General features: G+C 53.5%; 1 protein-coding gene across 1 annotated transcript; it reads right to left on the bottom strand.

The window, feature by feature from the left end:
* Positions 1 to 14,519: 14,519 nt before the first annotated feature.
* LOC136498544 (uncharacterized) lies at positions 14,520 to 15,497 on the bottom strand. Its single transcript, XM_066494450.1, has one exon. The coding sequence runs from the start codon at positions 15,407 to 15,409 to the stop codon at positions 14,816 to 14,818; it is 594 nt and encodes a 197-aa protein (XP_066350547.1). The 5' UTR covers positions 15,410 to 15,497; the 3' UTR covers positions 14,520 to 14,815.
* Between the last annotated feature and the right edge of the window lie 5,598 nt (positions 15,498 to 21,095).

Below are 21,095 nucleotides of genomic sequence, written 5' to 3'. Positions count from 1 at the left end.
TGCTTGTTGGCGTAATCATCCCGACGAGTTGTAGTCCCATTTTCCTTAGAGTTTCTGAAAAGATGATGTTAAGTCCAGCTCCTCCATCGATTAGTACTTTGGTGATGGTCATACCAGCAATAGTCGGATCTAGAACCAGTGGATAATGGCCTATGTTTCCCACGCTAGTCCATTGGTCTTCTCTGGTAAATTGGATAGGATACTGTGACCAATTGAGGTATCTTGGTGTAGCCGGTTCTGCTGTCATAATGGTCCGCAGTGCTAGTTTTTCTTGATGTTTGCTTCTGCAATTCGGAGCCCCTAAGAAAATCACTGCTACCGTTCCCCTGGGTTTTTGGAATCCTTTGTCCTCGTGGTTGTCTTCTTCTCTTTTCTGATTGTCCTCTTTGGTGTTTTCCTTACTATCTTTTCTTGTGTATCGATCATTGAAAGTGTAGCAATTTCTGATGGTGTGCCTCCCACTAGGGTGCAATGGGCAACGTATGTTTTCAATGTCATCATATCTTCTGGGTTTGGGAAACTTCTTTGATTTGTCGACCATTGCCACAGTATTTTCTGGTCTACGTTTTCTTTCTTAATGTCTGCTATTTCGGTGATTTTGCTTGTCTGGGTTGTCTTGGTTGCTTCTGTCTGGGAACCTCTCTCGTGTTTTTTCTTCTGCAGTAATCATCTTTTCTACTATACGTCTGAATTCTTCATTGTTTCTTGGATTTTCTTTGCAGAAGTCTTGAAATTGCCATCTAGCCATGATTCCGTGAGAGAAAGCTTCAATTACTTCTCGTTTGGTTATGTCATGCACTTGAGCTCGTAGTTCGCCGAATCGTCGATAGTAGTTTCTAAGACTTTCACCTCCCTTTTGCTTGAGTCCTTTTAGTTCTGCATGAGTGATTGGGTGTGTAATGATTCCTGCAAAATTCTCACAAAAAGCTCTTTGCAAATCCTCCTAGTTTCTGATAGATCCTGGATTTAGTTTATCGAACCATTGGAGGGGCATGGCCTCCAGTGCCATGGGGAAGAAAAGGGTTTTGATATCATCGTCTCCTCCGGCTAGTTCAATTGATTGTGAATATATTCTGAGCCATTGCTTTGGTTCAGTTTTGCCATCATACTTGGAGTGATTAGACGGTTTGAATTTGTGAGGTAATCGCACCAATGCGAGCCTGTTCGCGAAGCAGGGGAACCTGTCGTGTGCCTTGGTTTCTTTGAATTCAGATTCGGCGCCTTCCTCTGGCCAACTGTTGTTCTGATGGGAACAATCTTGCGAGGTTGTCTGGGTAGGTACCCTGCTCCTAGTCTTCCTTAGTTGTTCAAATCGGTGGCCTTGGTTATGTTCCTTCCTACTTCCTCCGTCATGGCTTCCACCTGGCCCAAGTCTTTTGAAAGCGGATTTCCTTTGATTTTGATCTTCTTGCCGGTGGGTTGTTGATCTGGCGGGTAGTCTTGATCGAGCTTTCTCTTCGTGCGTTCTTAGGATTGTCGATCGGAGCAAGTCCTGGAGCTGTTCATACTTCTCACCAGGATGCGAAGTTGCTCCGAGTTCTTCTAATGCTTCTCGAATCTTATCGTAAGGCGTATTCGCCGTGCGTCTTCCTTCGACTTCTCATTGCGATTTTCTTTTGTCGTACTCAGCCAATTCTAACTCGTATCTGATCCAAGCTTCCCTGTGCTGCCTAGCACGGTGTTGGCGCCCTTGCTTCAACTTGTTTTTTCTTTCTCTAGCTTGCTTCTGACTATCTGTCTCTCCGTCATAGCCCTGGGCAAAGGGTGATATGTTGGATTCTGATTCATCTGATGATCTGACATCGGGTGCTTCTGGGGGATTTAATGGTGACCGCGGTCGTCGAACCATGAGCACTTCTCGTGCATGAGTGGTTCTGTTATTGGCGTTAGTTTTCATGCTGTCAGAGTCGCTGATAACTTTAATGGATGCCTCGGTGTCGTAGATCGAGTCTCCTTCTTGGTAAGGTAAAATAGCTGTTGTTGTACCGACTAGTTGGGTTCCGCTACCCTTAGGAACGGAATCCAGCCAGTGGATGATATAGTCCTGCGATGTTATTGTTAGCACGAGACCCTCCTGAGCTCCTGTTAGTGGTATCCCGAATCCTGGATTGAAAAATCTTTCGACCTGTCCCTGATAGGATTTTGTCATGTTGTCGAGCCCAAATGGAAAAGAACTCGACTTCTTGAGAGAATTCTGGGGGTAATCCGAGTTGTTTTGGGTTGTGTTCTGGAACCTTGCCAAAAAAGAACTTGGTTCCTTGAAAGCACTCGGATAAGACTTCGCCTTGGAGCCTGAATTCGAATCGGATACGAGTGGTCGTGGAATCCGATTTGACTCGGATACTATGAGCTGCGTGAATCTTCTGGTGAGCTGATCCGTTGTAGTTGTTGAAATAGGAACTTCTTTTAGATGATCTGGATCTTCGAGGAGATGGCTTTGAAGCTTGTCGTTGTTGTCTGCCTTACAGATCCATGAGCCGAAGATGAAAGTTGATCCCGTCGGGAAAATTATGCTGTTGAGGTCCATCGAGCTCTCGGAAGCAAAGTCACCGAAAGCCCCTACCTGGCGCACCAGCTGTCGATGTTTTACCACCGATAGCCTGCCACGAGGGTACCCGGGGCAGTATGTTCGGGCTTCGGCGTATGCCGAACTCGATGGTTTATGCAAGAGACAGCCGATTTATCCTGGTTCAGGCCCTCGATCGTAGATCGAGTAATAACCTTACGTCCAGTCGGCCTTAGCCTTTGCGTTGGATTGATTATGATCTGCTCTGTTCTCCTCTTTTGACAGGAGCATTGCCCTCCTTTATATAGTCAGGATGCCAGAGTCCTAGTCGGTTTACAATGAGATTTCCTAGTAGGATTACTTGATAGTTCTACTACTAAGATTTACATGGGAAGAATCCTAGTTGAACTAGATCTTCTCTCTCCCTTGCGGGGTATCCTGTGGGTCCCGTATCGACAGGCGGCAACACAAAGGAGTGCGGGGAGGAGGAGCATCGGGCGGAGAACGGAGCTCGGCGGTGGTGTGGAAGAAGAGCTCAGCGTTGGGAGGAGCATGAAGAGGAAGAATCTAGACCGTGACGGGGAAAAGCTGGGGACAAGAACCATGACGAGGAAAAAAACGCCAATTTTACATTGTATTCCCTCTGTCCCAAGTTATAAGTCATTTCAACTATCTTGGAGGGTTAAAGTATCTTAAGTTTGACCAAAATTATAGAGACAATTACAAAGATTTATGGCATCAAGTAGGTATACTATGAAAATATAATTGATGAGAATCTAATGAAATTTATTTGGTATCATAAATATTATTATTTTATTATATAAATTTAGTCAAACTTGAAATGTCTTGATTGACAAGAATCTACTCTGAAACGGTACGTTTAGGGACGAGAATCGTTTTTTCCCGCTAAAATCGGACACAGGAGCTACCCCCAAACAGGGTGGTTATACACTGTCGGTACAGAAAGTGACCAACTAGTAAATATTTGTAGTTTTGCTATACGTTGTGATCGGAGGTGGCTTAGCACTCAATGACACATGATTTATACTAGTTCAGGCAACGTGCCCTACATCCAGTGTGGGTCGGTCGGTGACTTTATTCCTGAGCCCAGGTGCTCGAAGTCTATAGTGAGGTTACAAACGAGAGAGAGAGAGAGAGAGAGAGAGAGATGGGGCGTCCGGTCGGTCTGGTCGGAAGGGCCGAGATCGACAGGAGCTATGCTATGAACGAAGTGTCCAAGCGTGTGCTTGAGGGGTTGCGAGCTATCGATCTAATGAACCTGAACTTGAAGAAGTCGACTTGTGTTAACTGCCTATGTTTGGAGGGAGCACATCCCCTTTTATAGAAGAAGAGGATGGCTTTACAAGTGAGAGGGAGAGGGAGTACGGATGTTTCTAAGCCTTGTTGCCCACGCCGATGGGGACGGGATAATGGTGGGCGCTCGCAATACTGTTGATGTCGCTGCAGAATGTCAGGTACATGTGAGAGGTTGAGCTGCTTTCTTCAAGACTGGAGGACGTCGGTACCTACAAAAAATGTTGTCTCGCCGACTGGAGGCATGGCTTTACCACATTCACCTGGTACGGTGAATTCTGGTGCGCCACAATATTGTTGATGCCCAGAGGCACATGGGGGTCTTACCGTACGGGTGTTTTGACCGGCGCCTACAATACTGTAGAGGTAAATGTTGGCGCCTACAATACTGTTCGTGGCATGGCGGTAGTAAAGTACTGTTCCATAGGGTATGGTCCCGGGTGCCGTGGTTTGACTTGTGAGCCCCATTTTGCCTTCCTTCGTACACCTTCTGGTTCTTTTCGAGCGGGCATCCCCGGTCGGATGGCCCCAGTCGGCTCTGGTGCGCCAGTCGAAGAATAGAAATGGGTAGGGTTTTCTATGAACCCCGGTCGGAGACACAGGGTCAGAGTCGGAGGCGGTCCTCGGGTCAGGCTTTCCGAGTGGAGGCCATGCGAAGGTGGCCAGGGCCTGACGCTAGCGCTCCAATCGGAGAGGTCGTTCGGAGTTGGCCTGAGCCTGAGCTAGTGCTCCAGTCGGAAAGATGGGCCGAAGGCGGCCAGGACCTGAAGCGAGTGCTTTGGTCTGTTGAATTTAGACTCTCAGGCCGGTCCAGAGGAAAAGAAGCCATCCTCCTGGGGCGAGCCCTGGCATGAAAGCCAGTCCCCGAGGGACCCTAGGTTTATGAACCCGACAGGAGCCCCCGAGCCCCCTAGCGATTCGGGCAGAATTGTCCGGGGGATTTTTGTCTTGCCGGCGGGTGCGCACGAGCGCACCCACGGGTGTAGCCCCTGAGCCCCCGGGCGGTTCATGCTGAACCGGTTGGGGGGTGTTTCTAATTTTGTCAACGGGGGATGTTTTTCTGTTTTGTCGACGGGTGCGCGCAAGCGCACCCGCGGGTGTAGCCCCCGAGCCCCAGGTGGTTCGGGCCGAACCAGCTAGGGGTGTTCTCTCAGCAGGCGTGTATGCGTGTTTTTTTAACCAAGGCGTCGTTGCGCAGTCGAGGCGGTGAGGTGCGGGGGATAGGATAAAAAAGCAGAACTCACTGATCTTAGGTGTCGATGCGCGCCTTGGGATCGGGTGAGTTGGATTTTGTGAACGGACCATGGCGTTGGTGCGTGCCGTGGATGGGGATAGCTTAGTTCGGATGCGACAGAGCTCACTAATCTTTAGCGTCGATGCGCGCTGTGGGATCAGGCGAGGCGGAGCCACGAACAGACCTAGGCGTAGGTGTGCACCGTGGATCGAGATAGTTAGATTAGTTAGTTCAGGAAGCCGTTACGCGAGGTTAGGAGTCGCCATCCTAGGTTTTATTGGAGTGCAGTGAAGCCGTTTGAAGCCGTTACGCGAGTTTAGGAGTCGCGATCCCAAGAGCCATAGCCGAATGTCGCCGATCCTATCGATGTGAGTTTGGGGTCACGGTCCCAGGGTTTCTTTGGAGTGCAGTGAAGCCGTCTGAAGCCGTTACGCGAGTTTAGGAGTCACGGTCCCAGGTTTTATTGGAGCGCAGTGAAGCCGTCTGAAGCCGTTATGCGAGTTTAGGAGTCACAGTCCCTGGCATTGGTTTTTGTGCCCCCAAGCCCTGTTGGGCCTTCATAGGGGTCGATGTGAGTTTATGTGTGTTTACCCCATCCTCGGTTCCTCACAACTAGAGGGGCTGAGTTTCGTCGCCTGTCCCGATCGCTCAGGCTCGAAGACTAGCTCGGTGAGTTGTTAATGGGTGTGATCGAGTGAAACCCGGGTCCATTGTTTGTGATGGGGTTGGCATAGCCCTCTTAAGACATTCCACTACTCCCTTACCTATAACCCAACAGATGCCTAGGTCATTCCGGAGACCGACCTGGGTGGCCTAACGGCCTCCCCTTCGATGGAGATCCTGCGGGCCTGGCGAAAGGTTTGAGATCGAACAAGAAGGTTGAGATGACCTAGTCTACCGGACCGGGTGAGGGCCGCACGGGGCTCATCTGCGGTTTTCTCCCTTGGCTCTGTTTCGGTTGCTCATATCAAATGAGGCAACCGCCACTTTGTGACGCAATCACAGAACGTTCTGATGCATTTCGCTGCATGTGCGATCCTTAGTTCCTGAGCCCCCGGATGGTTCATGCCCTAACCGTCCGAGTGGTTCAGGCGTATGGTATGAAATACGCGTATGGATGTATGAAATAATTATAAAGAAATAGAGGGGGTTTTATAGTGTTTACCTTTGATAGTTTTGAGTGACAGGGCTCAGAGAGCTTTAGTCGGAAATGTCTGACCGGGACCCACGCTCGTCGTTCATGATGGAGTCGGTGTGGCCCACATGGGGCATCCCTTCGCTTCCTACCTATGTCTCGGTGCTTATCCTGAGTGAATTGATCGACTCCAGAGGCCGATTGATCTCTCTTGGTGGAGATCTCGCTGTTGGATCTCTCCAGGTCTGGCCTTGATGACTAGAGTGACGGGGTTTCGGAGAGCTCCAGTCGAAGATGTCTGACTGGGACCTGCGCTTTGTCAATCGTGGGTTAGCCCTTGTGTGAACAGTTTTGTATTAATGAACACATGCTCACCTTGGTGACCTGAGAGACGGGGTTCGGATAGCTTCAGTCGGAAATTTCTGACCGGGACCTGTATCTCAGGTGCTTATCCTGAGTGAATCGATCGACTCAGGAGGCTGGTTGATCTCTCCTAGAGAAGATTTTGCTGTTGGATCTCTCCAGGTCTGGCCTGGGGAGACGGGGAGTCATCCATGTGCGGTTTTCATGCCCGACGTGTGGTAGTGGTTGGTCATGCGGTAGTGGTGGGCCATGTCCCGGTCACGTCTCGCCTGATCAGGACCCGTTTTGTTGCGCTGGGCTCGTCCCGTCGATCAAGGGGCATCCCATCTGCATTAAATGGAAAGAAGAGAGAGAGTTTCTCGCTCCGCCGCTACGCCTTCCTGATCGGCACGTCCTTTCCTAACCGCTGCTCCCCTTCCTTTAAGTAGGAGAAGAGAGAGGGTGTTCGCCTCATTCTTTTGCCTGTTCATCGTCTGCCGCCGCCGCCTTTCTTTTTCCTCCTCGTCGAGAGCGTTTCTGAGAGCTACGGAGGTTTCTAGGAAAGGAAGGGGGAGAGAGCGAAGGAGAAGAGGAGAACTCACTGATCCTTTTTGCAAGCCGGAGCAAGATGTCGGACTGGAGGTCGTCCACCGTGAGGAAGTCGTTGCTGGAGTCTTTTGTCAAGAAGGGTTTTCTGCCGCCGCAGGAGGTGGCGCACTGGAGGGTCCCTGGGGGAGAGGAGTTCCCATGACCTCGTCCCAGCGAGGTGGTGTCCTTCCTTACCTTTCATGAGCGTGGGCTAGGATACCCCAGGCACTGGTTCTTGTGCGGGCTCCTTAATGAGTGGAATTTGGAGCTACAACACCTCAATCCGATGGGGGTGCTGCATATCGCTGGTTTCATCACCGCCTGCGAGGCTTTCCTCAGGATGGAGCCGCACATGGATCTCTTCTGGTGATTCTTCTCTGGGAGGACCTTGATGGCGGGGAGCTCGATCGAGGCCACGTCGGTGGGGGGTTTTGCCCTTCAGAGGAAGCCGAGCGCAGGAGGTTCGTACCCCGCGTACACCCCTTGTAGTTCCAACCAGGGGTGGCATGGGGAGTGGTTCTACATCAGGAACCCCGAGGCAGCGCCGTTCCCAGAGTTTACCGGTAGGAGGCCAAAGGAGCGGGAAAGCTGGTCATGGGGTTGCGGCCGTAAGGAGAGGCACAAGGTGGAGGTCATCGAAGAGGAGCTCCGAAAGCTCGTGAGGTGCGGCCTTGACGGAGTGCGGGTGTTCTACACCCTCTACCATCGCTGGATTGCGCCGTTGGCGGAGAGGACACAGCCGATGTGGGAGTACGGCGGCCGGTCAGACCCGAACCATGCGTTGCAGGAGGAGTTGCCGGACAATGAGGTCTGGAGTCGCATCGGCGGGGTGCTACAGCTGAGGCCCAGGGAGATGGTCGTGGGAAAACCCATACCGCTCAATGCCTCGATCGCGTCCACATTGGTGCCTTCCCTTGTTTTGTTCATGCTTCTTCTATGCTCTTTCCTATTTCTTTGATCTGGTTCATTCGTTCTGTAGGGGCTTGGGAGGTATAAGTCCCGACCGCACCTTCCCAAGGGATCAGAGGGCGTGGCTTGGCTAACCGGTTAGAAGAAGGCGGCCAAGGCTCGAAAGAAGAAAAAGAATAAGGAGATCTTGTGGAAGTAGGAGAAGGAGCAGGAGATCGTCCGGCGCACGAGGGCCGGGGAACGTAGGAGCGACGTCGAGTCAGAACTTGCGTCGAACGATCCTACAGATCTGGATGATATGGTCTTCTCCACCGAGGAGGAGAGCGGGGGGGGGGGTTGTTGCGACCTTGGTGGAGCGTCGTGATACCGCGACGTCGTCCGCTGGTGACGAGCTGGTGGCCACGCGTCGTGTGGTGGATCCCTCGTCGAGGAAGCGCGCAGCGAGCACGGACATCGTCGGTGAGCGGGCGTCGAAGCGGACATGGTCACTGCGCCCCTTGACAGCGTCTCCAGCCCCGTCCCCACCTATCGTGGATGTGGCGGAGCAAGGCGAGCGGTCTACTGAGGAGCGGACTGACACCGCACGTCGCTCGGACCAGTGCTGACGCATGACTCGCAGCGAGGGGAGGACCTGCCTGCTATGGGTGTGGTCGAGCATGCCGGGCGGTCTGAGGGGTAGACTGGAGCACGTGTGCCGCGTGAGACATAGTCGGAGGATACTACACCTGTTGCTCTGATCAAGGATTCCCGAGCCGGGGGTCAGGATGACCCGTAGGCCGGGCAGGAGCCGGTAGGGATGACTTTGCCCCATGCTAAAGTAAAGGAGCATGGGTCATGGTCTGAGAGTGGTCCTCGATGCGTAGGCCCGTCGATGTCGGGGTCGGCCTTCAGAGTTGTGCCGCTCGCCACCCGATATGTCTTTCTCTGTTTCCTTTTGGTTTTTTGCTGGTTGAGCTTTTTGTTGAAGTGTGACTGACCCGTACCTTCTGTTAGTGGCTTTGGGATGCTGGGCATGAGTATTGCCCCGACTACTGTGCAGGAGACCTGGAAGCCCATTCTGCAGCGTGTCGCGGCGGCAAGACCTTCCGTTCTGAGGATGGTGCCCCCCGGTTTGGCTGTTGATGAGGCGGCAGCTGTGGCGTCGGTGTTGGCGGCGATCCCGGTGTCGATGGCGACGATAGTGTCGGAGGTGACTCCCGCGGCCTCCCCTCCACCGGTTGTGGTGGAGGAGGCGAGGGATACCGAGCTCCCTGCCTTGCCGGGTGGAGGGACGCGCGGCTCACCCTTGCCGTCGGAGCCGAAGGCGCCAGGGGAAGATGTGGTTAGGCCAGGGTCGGGACACCCGGCGGTGGCCCAGGCCAACGAGGTGGTGGAGATCCCGTCTGATGATGAGGCGGATGTCCCGGTGGAGTCATCGGTGCCGTTGCGGCAACCCACCGGTGATGTCATAGTGGAGCCGTCGGCGCCGTCATGGGGCCTGGCGGTGGTCCAGTCGGTGGCTGCGACCTCTGGCGGGCCGGTGGTGTCGTCGCAGGACCTGGCAGTGGTACGGTTGGAGGCTAGGCCCTTCGGTGAGGTGCTGGAGGGTGACCTGGAGTGGCCCTGCCCTGAGCCCCAACGAACACGCGGTTCATCCTCCGGGACTCTCGGGAGCGTCAGCTCTGGGACATCTTTGGGGGGCAAGGGCACGTCGCAGTATCAGAACTCACCAAGTTGACCACACAGCTTGAAAGCGCCCGGAAGCAGGCTCTGTTTGCCTGGCATTTGGTTGAGGGCAACATGTAGCTCGCGGCGGAGGTCAGTTTCTGGTACTTGTCCTTTACCCTTTGGATCCTTTGTCGGTTGTTTTTAGCGTGCTTGCCTTTTGTAGGAAATAAGGAAGACGTCGTCCCGCAAGTCCCACTTCCTCCGGTCGGAGTATGCCTGGATGGCTGAGCTCGAGCGTTGGGCGGAGTCCGCTTGCCACGAGTCCTGAGGTCGGGCGGCCGAGGCGGCCGTGGTGCGGGCAGAGGGGCAGCCTACGGAGGAGCGGGCGACTGCGGCCGAGCAAGGGCTCAAGGCGGTAAGGGCTCATCAGGCGGAGACTGAGGCGGAGTTGCGGGCGTCCCTAGCGAACACCGAGGTGGCGCTTCAGGAGGCTTTGGCGACCCTTGATCCAGAGCGCCGCCCTAGAGTCGGTGGAGAAGGCCCTAAGGTGGAGCGGAGGGCCCGGTTGGAGGCGGATCGAGAGGTGCTCGTGCTCCGGGGCCGGGTGATGGAGACGGAGGACGTGAGTGCCCGGCTGCGTGAGCAGGTGGCCTAGCTACGCGAGCAGGTGGCTCGGCAAGTGGAGGATCTCTCCACCCTTGAGGCTTCTCATGTCGGTACGTACCCTTTTATTTTTTTTTGTTGTGTTAGCTTTTCCCTCAGCCTGTTTCTGAGCTCGTCACTCTTCTCACAGAGCTGGGCGAAAAAGTGGAGGTGCTGGAGCAGGACCTGGAGATGACCAAGGCGATGCTTGGCTGGAATACGGAGGAGCTAGCCAAGTCTCGTGAGGAGCGTCGTGCTCTTGAGGGGGATCTTGACCAGATCCGCAACGTTGCCCAGCATGTCATTTCGAAGATCTTTGGGTCGGCGCCGAGCACCAGCGCACCCGCTGTCCAGCTGACGGAGGTCCTGGGGGAGGTCTAGGATCTTATCCGGTCCGGGCTGTTCTACGGAGCGTCGGGGGTGCTGACCACGGTGGGGACGTACCATCCGCACCTAGACTTCGCCACCATCTGTAGCGGATACATTGAAGGCATGAGCATGGCAGACATCTAGTCCATTGGGGAGAGCTTGCTGCCGTACGTGCGGTCGGTGGCAGACCAAGTCTCCGCCGAGTGGGTGATGGATGTCCGTCGTGAAGACCTGGCCAAAAGTGCGCGTGGAGAGGATGTTGCAAAGCTTTCGGATGGCGAAGAGCCTGGGTCAGAGGTGAATGTCGCCCCAGTCTTAGCCAAGCCGGATGCCGTGCCGTCGGGAAGTGCGTAGCCCGCGCCTTCGTTGGTTGCACCATCGTCGGATGGCGCTAGGCCAGCCCAGTAGCATGTAAAAATAATAGTAGTTTAGTGGAAGTAGATAGTTTTAAGTTTGTGGGGGAAGCCCCCGTATAAAACGTTCGTGTTCTTGACAGTTATAATGGTATTTTGTTTTCTGTGATGGAGTCACTCCGTTCGAGGAAGCTTGTTCCCTTTCGTTCCTTAGTTTTCCCTTAGCATAATTTTGTTTTTTAGTTCTTTCTTTCTCGTACCTACCCGTTTGTTCTGTAGGTTGCGACCTTGTGAGCCTAGGGCGTGGCCCACGAGGCTCAGCTGTTCATAACCGTAGCAAAGCTACGTAAGGTAAATTAAAGGAATGAACTACCCCCTCGTTAGGGTAGGAAGGAATTTCTCCATACAATAGTAAACAAAAAAGAGAGGTAGTAGTGCCCCCTAGTGGAGCCCCCGAGTGCCCTGAGCCAAAAAATGTTTGGGTCGGGGTGCTCTTACAGGAGCGTACGTTAAGTAAATAATGGTAAGACTGAAACTTAGGGGAAAAGAAAAACGACATAGCTGTTCCAAGGTGCTTGGTGAGAGCGTCGTCGTCATTATCCTTCAGTCGATAGGCGTCCAATCGGATCACTTCGTCCTTCAGTCGTCTGGATCCCTGTCTGCTGCGCCCCCTTCTTCGGCCCCTGTCTCTTCTCCTTTTTCTTGGCTTGCCAGCCAACCTCAGCAGGCGTTTGAGGAGCAGGCAGTCCTTGTAGAGGTGGTTCACGGGGTAGTCATGGTTGGTGCATGGACTCTCCATGAGCTCGTGGAAGTGGCCGGAGGGGCCCTGCTGGGGCGGCGTGCCCGCATGATCAGCCGTGGCGACCAACGTGGAGTTGGCGGCAATTCTTTCTATTCTTTTTTCCCCTCTAAGTGGAGGGGCCCTCGTCTTGATCCTAGCGCTTGGCCTTTCCTTTGTTGTGGCCTCCGTTGAAGCGTGGTGGGAACGACGCTTGCTGGAGGTGTTGGGCGAAGGTCGGTGGCCCCGCATTGTCAGGGCTGGGACTCCGGTCGACGCCGCGCGTGCCTCAGTTCGGTCCGAGGCGTGCGTAGACGGGTAGTCAGCATGGAGCGGTCGTCAAGTCAAGACGAGGTGCCGTTGCAGCTTCTCATGCCACACTTGGTGGTTGTGGCGGTGATAGGGCGTAGTGCCCCATCTGCTGCGTCTCTGTTCCCCGGATGGGGAGCGAGGTCATGAGTCGGCGTTGCGATACGGAGCTCTCCGCTTGTTGAACGGCGGTGGTCTCCACCAGTGCCCGAAGGTTCCGGTGGATCGCCTGTTCGCGAGGGTCGTTCGGCTCGGACAAGCTGCGCAGGAGCATTGTCGCGGCGATAATGTTCTGGCTGGCCCAAGCGAACTGTGGGGGATCGGTTCCCCTATACGGGGTGTCACGCTGGACACGACAGGCGCGACCCCAGGCATCGTTCGTCGGTCTATGCGCGCGGGGCATAGCGTGGTGCGCCGAGCGCGCTGGCGCAGTTGGTGGTTGATGCGGCCACTGTCGTTGTAGATCCTCCCCATGCTCGCGCGTGAGCTTGGGGGTCTTCGCATGAGGGCCCGAAGGGGCGTGAGTCCGGGTGGACCCCGTTAGTCCTGGCAGCTATTCCGGAGCGTCCGTCATAGCGCACTCGCGGGACAGATGGTGGCTTGGTGCCACGTCGCCGATGCTGGAGTCGTCACTCATGACATCATCGTCCATGAAGTCGAGATAGCTGGGACCGTAGCCCGCCATCCCCATAAGTTCAGATGTGAGAGGGGGCGGCACCGGCATCCGCTAGAGCCCCCGGGCGTACGCGTCCTCGGGAGACACGAGGCCATAGGGGAACTGGCTGTATGGTGGCTACGACGGGGACAACGGTAACCCACCGGGTATTTGGCAGAAGATAGAACGTAGTAAGTAAATAACATCATGTATATTACTCACAGCGGGGTTTGAGCAGAGAGTTTGCTCGGAATGAAGTGCAGATGCCGAGCCATTGGAGTCGATGGAGGACGTCCCTCCGACGGGTGCCGGGTCACGAGTCTCCTCACGGAGGTGGAGTACGCCGAGCCGGTCGGCGGCGAAGTCTAAGCTTCCAAAGTGGAAGGCCTAGGAAGGCTCGAAGACGGGTGAAACCCGCATCCCGGCGGGCGAGAGTGCGGGAAATTTCATTGAGTCGAAGCGAATCGTATCGCCCGAGCCCGCCACGGCGGGGGTGGCAGAAAAATGGGCCATCCGATTACCAAAAAAGTGTTGAACATACAGCGTCTTCCCCACAGACGGCACCAACTATCGGTACAGAAAGTGACCAACTAGTAAATATTTGTAGTTTTGCTGCACGTTGTGATCGGAGGTGGCCTAGCACTCAATAACACATGATTTATACTGGTTCAGGCAATGTGCTCTACGTCCAGTGTGGGTCGGTCGGTGACTTTATTCCCGAGCCCAGATGCTCAAAGTCTGTAGTGGGGTTACAAACGAGAGAGAGAGAGATGGGGCGTCCGGTCGGTCTGGTCGGAAGGGCTGAGATCGACAGGAGCTATGCTATGAACGAAGTGTCCAAGCGTGTGCTTGAGGGGTTGCGAGCTATCGATCTAATGAACCTGAACTTGAAGAAGTCAACTTGGGGTTAACTGCCCGTGTTTGGAGGGAGCACATCCCCTTTTATAGAAGAAGGGGGTGACTTTACAAGTGAGAGGGAGAGAGAGTACGAACATTTCTAAAGCCTTGTTGCCCACGCCGATGGGGACGGGATAATGTCGGGCGCCCACAATACTGTTGATGTCGCTGCAGAATATCAGGTACATGTGGGAGGTTGAGCTGCTTTCTTCAAGACTGGAGGACGTCGGTACCTGCAAAAAATGCTGTCTCGCCGACTGGAGGCATGGCTTTACCACATTCACCTGGTACGGTGAATTCCGGCGCTCACAATACTGTTGATGCCCAGAGGCACATGGGGATTCTTACCGTACAGGTGTTTTGACCGGCGCCTACAATACTGTAGAGGTAAATGTTGGCGCCTACAATACTGTTCGTGGTAGGGTGGTTGTAAAGTACTGTTCCGCAAGGTATGGTCCCTGGTGCCGTGGTTTGACTTGCGAGCTCCGTTTTGTCTTCCTTCGTACGCCTTCTGGTTCTTTCCGAGCGGGCATCCCCGGTCGGATGGCCCCAGTCGGCTCTGGTGCGCCAGTCGGAGAATAGCGATGGGCAGGGTTTTCTATGAACCCCGGTCGGAGACACGGGGTCGGAGTCAGAGGCGGTCCTTGGGTCAAGCTTTTCGAGTGGAGGCCGTGCGAAGGCGGCCGGGGCCTGACGCTAGCGCTCCAATCGGAGAGACCGTTCGGAGTTGGCCTGAGCCTGAGCTAGTGCTCCGGTCGGAAAAATGGGCCAAAGACGGCCAGGACCTGAAGCGAGTGCTTCGGTCTGTTGAATTTAGACTCTCGGGCCGGTCCAGAAGAAAAAAAGCCGTCCTCGTGGATCGAATCCTGACGTGAAAGCCGGTGCCCAAAGGACCTGGGTTTATGAACCCGACGTACACTGACTCGTGACTTCCGAATAGGGCAACTCTAAACTTTTCACACACTATAGCAGTAGCACCGTGCACGGTACATGCATGCTGCTTGTTATTACAAACTCTATCCGTATATGTACACATCGACTCCGTTACGGAGTATTAGAGATGGATCGACCGATTCGTTCATCTTCTTCCTGTATGTACATGATTCTCGATGCTAATTTGTCGTCGGTAGGAGTAGCTTAGCAGCTGATGACCTCAGTGAGGAGCTTGTACCGCCGCACCCTGACCCTGTTCACCCGCGCCTTCGTCCCCGCCCGCATCACCTCCTCGCCCTTGCTGCCGCCGCCGGCACCAGTGCTAACAACCTCCTTCTTCCCCGCGGCCGCCACCGGCTGCGTCGTCGTCTTCTTCTCCTCGGCCCTGTGCTTCTTCTTCACCGGGTGGTGTCCGAGCTCCGCGGTCGGCGACCGCGACCTACTCCTCGGGGAGCACCCCTCGAGGAGCTTCCGCCGCTCCTCGTCCGACGCCGACGCGGTCGTCTTCCGCTTCTCCTCGGGCTCGTTGTTGTCAGCCGCCACCGCCGCCGCAGCGGCAGCTCGGCCGCCCTGTTGTTGGTCGGGCGCCGGCGGCGCCCGCAGGCACCAGTTGCAGCGCCTGTACGCGGCCGCCCTCGGGTACAGGTCGCTGCAGTACCTGTGCTGCAGCCGGGCGCGGCAGCACTTGCACCGGAACAGCTCGCCCGCCAGGCCGTGGTCGCCGCACATGCAGCACACGGCGCCGGCGCTCAGCGCGCCCTCGCCATGGGGAGGAGCAGCCGGCGACGACGACGCCATGGCGCGCGGTCCTCGCGCGCGCAGGGATTGAGAGTGGTGGATGGAGAAGCTCGCTCGGTCACCGGCTGGCAGTGGTGCCGTGGTGGCTGTCGACCGTGAGGCACGGGGGAGAGGAGAACGAGGAGAGACGGGGTCTATTTATGCAGCGGAGGGAGAGACAGAAAGAGACTGAGGGACAGAGTAGCATCATCAGCCAGGGACCCATATACATCATGCAGGTATCACCTCCCTAGGCATCGGTCCCGGCACGCTGCTTGTCCTGACTGCCTGACTCTCCGCCGTGGCGCCGTGCGATCCGGACGGTACGTTTGGTCCGTCCAGCACGGCCGGCCCGGTTTTCGACGTGGACGTCGACACGACACGATTCGGCCCTTCCATCACTGATGCCAAAGTAACGATCATTAGTGCCACATTAATTCCGTCATATCAAGGGGGGAAACGTGCTCGCCGGCTCTTTTCCTGCTTTACATGTGCATGCATGACGCATCAGATGAGACCGTTTCTCAGCCTGTTTAACCCATGGCATGGATGAGCATGAACCGTGCGTCGCCGTCGAAGTGGCGGCAGGCCGGCGATCAACGGCGCAGAATGTTTCCTCAGGTGGAATCTTTCGGGCACCCGATTGATGAAAATCGTTCGTCTTTTGGCGCGAGTGGAGACCGATGCGTTCGTTCTTGGGAGAGTGCGCATACACTGTTGCTGTTGTTGCAGATCGATAGGCCTCCTGGCTTTTATCTTCGGCCTAGAGAGGTACGCACGCACCACGCAGCAACCCCGGCTAGTGCAAGCGCGTGCGGCGTGACGATGACGATGGGCGTGCCGTAGAAGGCATTGGCGAGAGGCACACGTACGGCAGGACTTGACGACCTGGACTTTTTGCGCGCGTCTTCGGGTCTTTCCTTGCGCACTAAGAGATGACCTTGGCACTACTCCCTACTTTCGCAGGCTATCAGTGTCCTGTTCACGCCATCTATCTGGTTTAAGCTAGGGCCTTATTTAGATCGTGAATAATTTCAACCCGATGAATAGTAGCACTTTCGTCTTATTTAGTAAATATTGTCCAATCGTGGACCAACTAAGCTCAAAAGATTCATCTCGTGATTTCGAACTAAACTGTGCAATTAGTTATTTTTTTTATCTATATTTAATGCTCCATGCAAGCGGCTAAAAATTGATGTGATGGAGAGAGAGTGAAAAAACTTGGAATTTAGAGGTAATCTCAACAAGGCCTAGGAGTGGCAGCGAATACGATGTGAAGCGGTGTGAACTGGAGGAACGGTTGCGTTGCTTAAACCGATCCCGTCCGCGGCGTCGGGGGCCGGGCCTGAATAACCTATTAGCCCTCATTGTCCAATGTCCACCAGTGCTATATATAGTAGGCTGCTAGCGCTAGACCGTGCAATGCGTGACGTCACGCTGTCTCAAGACTCCAAAAGTCTGTGCTTGTTTAAGTTTCTAAGGCCATGTTTAGTTCCACCAAAACTTCCAACTTTGACACTACGTAAAAAGAAGATTCTACGTCACATCAAACTTGCGGTATATGCATGGAGTACTAAATATTGACGAAATCAAAAACTAATTGTATAGTTTGGTTGTACTTTGCGAGACGAACGTTTTGAGCCTAATTAGTCAACGATTGGACAATTACTATCAAATAAAAACAAATGCTACAGTGTAGCTACAGTACCGGCCTAAAAAGTGCTGCAGCAGCCATCATATCGAATCTTGCGATACGTGCATGGAGCATTAAATGTAGACGAAAAAAACTAATTGTACAATTTGGTTGGAAATCGCAAGACGAACGTTTTGAACCTAATTAGTCCATGATTAAATACTAATTGTCAAATAAAAACAAAAATACTACAGTAGCCAAATTTTCAAATTTTATGAACTAAACACAGCCTATGGACCCGGCAAAGGTGCATGCACTTTTTTAATATAGAAGAGAGAGATGGGTTGGTCATTTCGTGGGGGCCGACCTGAGTTAACAATGGCCGTGACACTTTCTGAGCAGGGGCGAGGGCGATCTCCCCTCGTTCCTCGTCTCGGCAAAGCGCGGCGGCGACGAGCCGACGAAGCTGCGCGGCATTTGCGTCTTCTTCTTGGCTTTGGATACATCGCATCGCTTGTTTTCGGCCGGAGCGAGCCCCTCCATATTTTTGGCTGATAAATAACGACTCCGCTAATGTATAGTCTATTTGCTCTCCGTGTCGGCAGCTGACCCCCCAATCACACGGCATTGCCGTGTAGTTCCTTCACACAAACAAGGTACCCAGAGATTTATAGCATGATACTAATATACCTGGTGCTCTTGGGTCAGTGACCTCTTTTCCACGGGCAAATCTGTTATGCACAAGATCATCGGCTCAGGTGAGTGAACTACTCACCAGTCCTGTCGAGTATCCGCTAGTGTTGTCGAGCACCAACTAGCTAAGTCGACCACGAACAAGCGTTGTCCGTTCCCACACACTATGGCTAGAGGTTGAAAAAAGGGATAACAGAACATACACACACAGTACAAGACACCAGCGTTGACCGAAGCCTTATATAGGAGATGGCAAATCTAAACTCTCTTTACTGAGTTGTCGTGGTAATCTATTTATACAACTTTATCCATCTAGTCCTAGTACAACGCACATGCTGCAACAGTAACTCGATAACATACAGGGCTGATTCTGCGCCGACCTCTGCATGTGGCTACAGTGCTGCAGGTGAGTCGTTCGGCGCCTACACTTGCAGCGGCTACAGTATCACAGCCAAGAACCTTTTCAGCGCTACCTTCCCTTGCTATATATTCACACAAGAAAGCAGTAGTTTATTCAAACAAAGTCCGCCATCCTCCTGAACGGGGTCCCTGGAAAATGGATCACCTGCCGCAATGGCCTCCGTCAGGGTGATCCCATCTCTCCCTAACCCTTTATCATTGTTGCCGACGTCCTCCTCCGCTTGATCCAACACCAAGACGTCCGTGCGGATCTCATGCACCCTATCGTCGACAACTCTCCTGCGCCGGTCCTTCAATATACCGATGATAGCCTTGTCTTCCTATGTGCTTCCTCCCGAGCCATCCTAACTGTTAAACACATCTTGCATGAGTTCGATTTGGCTACTGGACTTTCTATTAATTGCCATAAAACTACCTTCCTTCCCGTTGGAGTCGCCCCCGATATTGCTAATAACCTTGCCAGCCTTTTTGGTACTTTCAGTTTCTTCCTTCCCACAAACCTAACTTGGCCTTCTTCTTTCTCCTCGTAAGCTTTCCATCGCTGATTGCCAACCCCTCATTGCTTCCTGTGACAAGTACCTCTCTGGTTGGCGTGCTTCCCTTCTGAACCGTGCCGGGCGCCTTACTCTGTGTGCCAGTGTCCTTAGTGCCCTTCCTCTCCACTATATGTCTTCCCTCCGGCTGCACAAAACGGTCATCGAAGCTATTGACCGCCGTCGCCGCGCTTTCTTCTGGACTGGAGATGACTCCTGCCATGGGTCCAAGTGTCTTGTGGCCTGGGAACATGTCTGTACCAGCAAGCTTGAAGGCGGGCTTGGTCTCAAAGATCTGCACCTCCAGAACAGGTGCCTTCTAATGAAATTTGTTGACAAAATGTTTTCGGGTGATCCGGCACCTTGGAAAGATTGGATCATGAGAACTCATACCCCCCTCGATGAGCAGTCCACGGCTACCTCTTTCCTTTGGAACATTGTCCATGCTGAGCTTGATACCTACCGCTCAATCACCAAGGTTGAAGTCCATAATGGTGTTTCTGCGTCCTTTTTGGAAAGATCATTGGCTACCCAGTGGCCCCATCTTCCTCTCTCACCCTGCTCTTTTCTCCCACACCACTAGGCCTAATGTCTCGGTTTTTGAAGTTTTTCAGAGCAGGTTTGAATTGCATTTGCATCCCCGTCTAACCCGCGCTGCCCAGCAAGAGCGTGCGGACCTTCTTCTTGCCTTGCAGGATGTTCACCTCGACGACTCCAGCGACGTCCGTCTGATGCGCCTTACCGGAAAAAAATTCAGTACCAAAGATGCTCACTCTCGGCGGTCCCGAACAAGGTCAAAAAAATTTACCTGCTTATATTTCAAAGACAGGCTGAGTTCGTGCGCCAATCTCCTCCAAAAACATGTGCTAGATGATGACATCTGCAGGCGCTGTAACAACAGCGTGGAAGACAGGCAGCATATCTTCTTCGGATGCCCATCTGTTGCTGCGCTCTGGCCGGTGCTGGGACTGACTGCAGTGAGCACATCCTCTGATGACGAAGTCTGGACTCTCCGCCTGCCCCTTAGGCTCGATGCTAAGTTATGGCCTTCAATATTGCTCACCCTCTTGTGGCGCCTCTGGGATGCACGAAATGGAGAAGTATTTTACAAAACACCGCATTCACATGGCACAAAAATATTTTGTCAAATTGGCATACTCTGTTACGTTCTTGCTCTAATTTCAGATACTCATGAACTGAAAAAATCACAAAACAATACTTTTTTTTATTATTGTTCTTGCCAATGCCACTCCTGGGGACACCTCTGCTTCAACCTCGGCCGAATCCAGATGTTGGGGTAGTTGGTGCCCTTGCTCTACCGCTAACCTGACCGCGGCCATGGCCGGCCCCAGACCCCTCCTCCCTCCATCGCCGGCTCCTGCTTCTCGGCGGGCGCCGGGTGCACCTCAGGCATCTGGGCGGCTGGGCTGGGCTGGGCACCTGGCGGCGGCCTAGCGCTTGGCGGCAGCCTGTGGGGTAGCGCGGCGGGTGGTGGTTGGCGCAGTGGCGGCGTGTGGTGGCTGCCGGTGGGCGGCGGCAACCTAGAGCGCTCGATGGGGATTGCAGAATTGCGGTGCGGATAGTGAGCGCTCGATTGGGGAATTGGAGAGCCAAATTGGGCCCTTATTGGGTTAAACTAAACTGACAAAAAAAGGCCCAGTGAGTTAGCAGGAGTCTTCTTCATCCGCTCGTTGCCTCGTTCATTGGCTTGTCGGTCGTTGCCGTGGCGCCGCAGCTTGCTCGGCAGCTCGCGTCCTCGGCGCTCGGCAACCGGAGATAGGGAAGAATAGGGGGGTCCGAGGATACACCGCCGGTAGCTGGGGCGGCCCCTAGGGCAGCTCCGTCAGTGTTCCGTGGTGAACAGTCGTCGACAGTGAAGATACTCACACGCGTTACTGAGGATCTCGCTGTGCGGAAAAAGCGTACTGTCTTAAAGAAAGCCGGCACTGCTGATAGCATCCATGCCTGGCAAATGTATCTGAATGAATGTAAACTCTCTGCTCATGTACCCCCTATGCTCTCTGTAACAACTGTCTAAACTTTGATATTTAATAAAATGTCCAGGTGGGGATCCTCTCCCCCCGTAGTTAACTTTTTTTTTAAAAAAAATATTATGACACTGTTTATGAATTTAGCCAAACATAAAAAAAATATCATTTTTAATTGGTTTCACAATTACTAATAATTACTGAAATGTAGAAAAGAATCATGTACCGACCTTTTTCGTTTTCTATATTTCATAATACTATTTTCGGCCTCTTCCAACCTTTTTCACCCCTAATCCGACTGGAACTGAGGCTACGACGGCGAGGAAGCACAGGAGCCACAACCACATATAGGAGTAGTATATCAGAAATACTATTTAGCATGCGCATGCTATTATGTTTATCTATCAGTCAACTTCCTGGTGCATCGGATTTGCGATCAG

The sequence above is a fragment of the Miscanthus floridulus genome, chromosome 12, assembly GCF_019320115.1.
Source record: "Miscanthus floridulus cultivar M001 chromosome 12, ASM1932011v1, whole genome shotgun sequence".
Taxonomy (NCBI): Eukaryota; Viridiplantae; Streptophyta; class Magnoliopsida; order Poales; family Poaceae; genus Miscanthus; species Miscanthus floridulus.
This window is presented reverse-complemented; position numbering and strand designations above follow the sequence as displayed.